The sequence below is a fragment of the Morone saxatilis genome, unplaced genomic scaffold (genome assembly GCF_004916995.1).
Source record: "Morone saxatilis isolate NCDOM2014 unplaced genomic scaffold, NCSU_SB_2.0 Contig14, whole genome shotgun sequence".
Lineage (NCBI taxonomy): Eukaryota > Metazoa > Chordata > Actinopteri > Moronidae > Morone > Morone saxatilis.
In genome coordinates this window covers 18,136,446-18,139,647 of record NW_023339696.1, presented here as the reverse complement: position 1 = coordinate 18,139,647, position 3,202 = coordinate 18,136,446, and the positions used below count along the sequence as shown (strand labels likewise).

Sequence of the window (3,202 nt, the reverse complement as noted above, 5' to 3'; positions counted from 1 at the left end):
GGGGGCAACGCAAAATAGCAACTGCTGTGAAAATGCAACCTGAGAGCTTAAACAAACTCTAATTTTGGTTACGGCCTCCAAGAATGTGAGGATCTTTACGTCTGTTTTTAACTAACCAGAGGTAACACAGATGTTTAACGCTTCCCGGGGCTGCCGAGAGTGATGCTCATACAGTAGGGGGAAAAAAGGGATGTCTCCTGTAGGGATGGAGTATCACTGTGTGGGTGGGAAAACCTCACCTCTTTGTACTCCTGAATCTGGCTCTGCTCAAACATGGAGAACACGTTGGAGGAGCCGCTGTCTCCTGCTGCCTGCCTCCTCTTGGCCTTCTTTGGTGCCTGGAGGACAAACACAGGAGTGCAATCTTCAAGTAAGTCAGTTAGCTTCTGGCTAAAACTCACAGTGATGCTACAGAGCGCTGTACAAGTAGAGATTCCCAACCTTTTTTGGCTTGTGACGCCTTAAGATTAACTAAAGTATACCCTCATATATCCACTATAAAGAGTATTTTTTTCCTATGAAATTCATGTGTTTTCATTGTTTTACTACAAAAACTAAATTTAGAGGAAAGACTGAAAACATTTTGTGTAACAGAACAATATTTTTCTTCTTTCCTGTCCCATCAATCATGTCCCGACCCCTTAGATGTATCTTGTTATCCCTTAAACAGGTCTTGACCACCCCCCAGGTTGGGAACCATTGCTCTAGCAGATGCCACAGGTTAAGACATTTTTTATCTTCTTGTCCTGAAATTGGCCCTGCAGATGTTTGAGATTTACATGCAAACTAGAATTTAACAACAAATTAGCACCCAAGCATCCTTAGAAACTGCATCACCAAGAACTGCAAAAAAAAAAAAAAATCCACCAAAAAAAAAGTCCAGAATCACTTCATCTACTGCAAGCTCCCATATTTTTGTTAATATTGTTTCAAGCTTAGACCCCCCAAAAAATGCATCAGAAAAGTGGAGTTAATCCATAGGGTTTGGTTTGATCCCCCTGTAGATGTTTCCACCAGCAGAGTGCAGAGATGTGGGAACCCTGGTACTCACCATCTTGAGACGGTTTGAGTGGAGGTTGGGATGATCAAGAAGGAGAAGATAGTGTGAAGCCGCGTTATACGTTCATCCCCGGGGGCTTATATACCAACGCAGCCCAATCTAACTTTAGCCACAGCCTCAAGTTTGGATGGGGGATAAAAAGAGAGAGAGGCAGAGAGAGAGAGAGAGAGAGATAGAGAGAGAGAGAGAGAGAGGATGATCAAGGATGGACGGATGGCAAAAGTGGAGGAGACAGAATGGCGGTACAGCATATCACCTTACAGGAGATCAGAAATAGACCCAGGAGTCTTGGAATTAAGTAAACCTGATAGCTGGGGGACCACGCTGCAGGTTTTGCAGTCCCACGTGGACTAATAAGGACATTCGGGACATAGATGCTTGTTGGACCACTGGACACTGTCTCTCCACCCTCCTGCTGTCCACCTCCATCTGCCTGCAGGGAGGCACAGCGGCCACTCGCTCACTTTATTTTTGGTTTGTGATGTCCATTGCGATATTACAGACCCGAGACACAAGCAATCTATACCCTCAGCGACTGATGCAGCTTTTACCCTGTATGTGCACAGCTTGGCTTTCTTATTTTAAGTTAAGTGACAAAGTAGTGATGCTAATGTCAGATTTGGGATTTTCCCACAGATGTAATGACGGACTCCGTGGTGACACCAAATATGTACTATTGCATGAAAGCATCGTTCCAAATATTAATATAAATATCTCTTCACACAACAAACAATATGGAGGAACGGATATCTGTGGCAATATTAAAAATAACTGGGATAAAATAAAAGATAATTATCTTCGGATATGCATGCTTACATACTGAATAAGTGTATAAGTATGCCCATATACATTACTTTATTACATATCTTTATTTACTTTTCCTTGTTTTGTATGTTTATTATTCTAGTCTATCATGATGAATTTAGGGTATTTACATAATTTATTAATTGAATTATTAAAGATAAAGTATATAAATTGTTGCTTTAAAAGTAAAAACAAATATTTGTTTGAATTATCTGTGATGAATTAAGAATAACTTTCTATTAATCAGCTAAAAATACTAGAACTTCTCATAATCATAATTATTATTATTGTTTTTGTCATCATCAGGGTCATTATCTTTGACTGTGAGGCACAAAAATTAAAAGACATAAAAGTACTATCATCAAAATGTACTTAAAGTATCAAAAATGAAATCCCCCTGTGAAAATATGACATTATTAGATTGCTAATAGTAATCAAGGTGTAAAAATCATTTTACTGTTGTAGCTGATTGAGGTGGAGCTATTTTTAAATACTTTTTTATATACTGTTAACTAGTTTAGTCCAGTGGTTCCCAACCTGTGGGTCAGGCCCCTCCAAAAGGTCACCAGATAAATCTGAGGGGACGTGAGATGATTAATAGAAGAGGAAAGAGGAGAAAACAAACTACTCATACAAAAATCTAATAAACTTGTATTTATTTTCTGTTTCTGATTCATGCTTTTTGTACCTATTTTGGCTCCTCAAAAAATATTTTAATGAAACGATCTGAGAAGATTAATCAGGAAATCTCTCTTTAATGCATCTGTCACATCTGAAATGTGACACGGATTCCCAAATACTGACACTGCTTTTTTTGTAAGCCATAAAAGCTTTAAAGCAATTGATTTAGTCTTTAACAACACTTTGTTATTTCATATAATGTTTATTGTTCATATAAAAATCTTAATTTGTAAAGCAAGAAACAAAACATAAAAAGTAGGAGGAGTAAAAAGTACAATATTTACTGAAATGTTGTAAAAGTATAAAGAAGCATAAAATTAAAATGGAAATACTTACAGTACTTGAGTTAATGTTGCTTTCCACCACTTTATAGAGACAATTGTGTAATTAAGTTTCACAGTTAATTTATTATGAGCAGAAGTCAAAATGTTTCAAATCTGAAAGCATCTAATTTCATAAATTAAAGCTGTGTTTTGTTTTAGTTTTTTTAAACTCAGTAGTGTATTATAGAAATGTGTGTTTCTTGTGCCTGTTTCCTGTTTTGTTTCTTTTATCTATTTATTTTTTTCTGAGGACAGGATGGTTTTTGAATGACAACAAGCCAGCCAAGTGAAAGCACCATCAATCTCTGGCTGTTGTCCTGCGTTCTCATCACTG

General features: G+C 37.3%; 1 protein-coding gene across 1 annotated transcript in view; it reads right to left on the bottom strand.

Moving 5' to 3' along the window:
- Positions 1 to 1,124, bottom strand: part of mylpfa (myosin light chain, phosphorylatable, fast skeletal muscle a) — a 3,529-nt gene extending 2,405 nt beyond the window's left edge. The window contains exons 1-2 of the mRNA XM_035655222.1: positions 1,052 to 1,124; positions 240 to 338 (exon numbers count right to left, since the gene is read on the bottom strand). Of these exons, the coding sequence (XP_035511115.1) occupies positions 240 to 338; positions 1,052 to 1,054 (102 nt within the window). The 5' untranslated portion in view covers positions 1,055 to 1,124. The remainder of the gene's footprint in view (positions 1 to 239; positions 339 to 1,051) is intronic.
- Between the last annotated feature and the right edge of the window lie 2,078 nt (positions 1,125 to 3,202).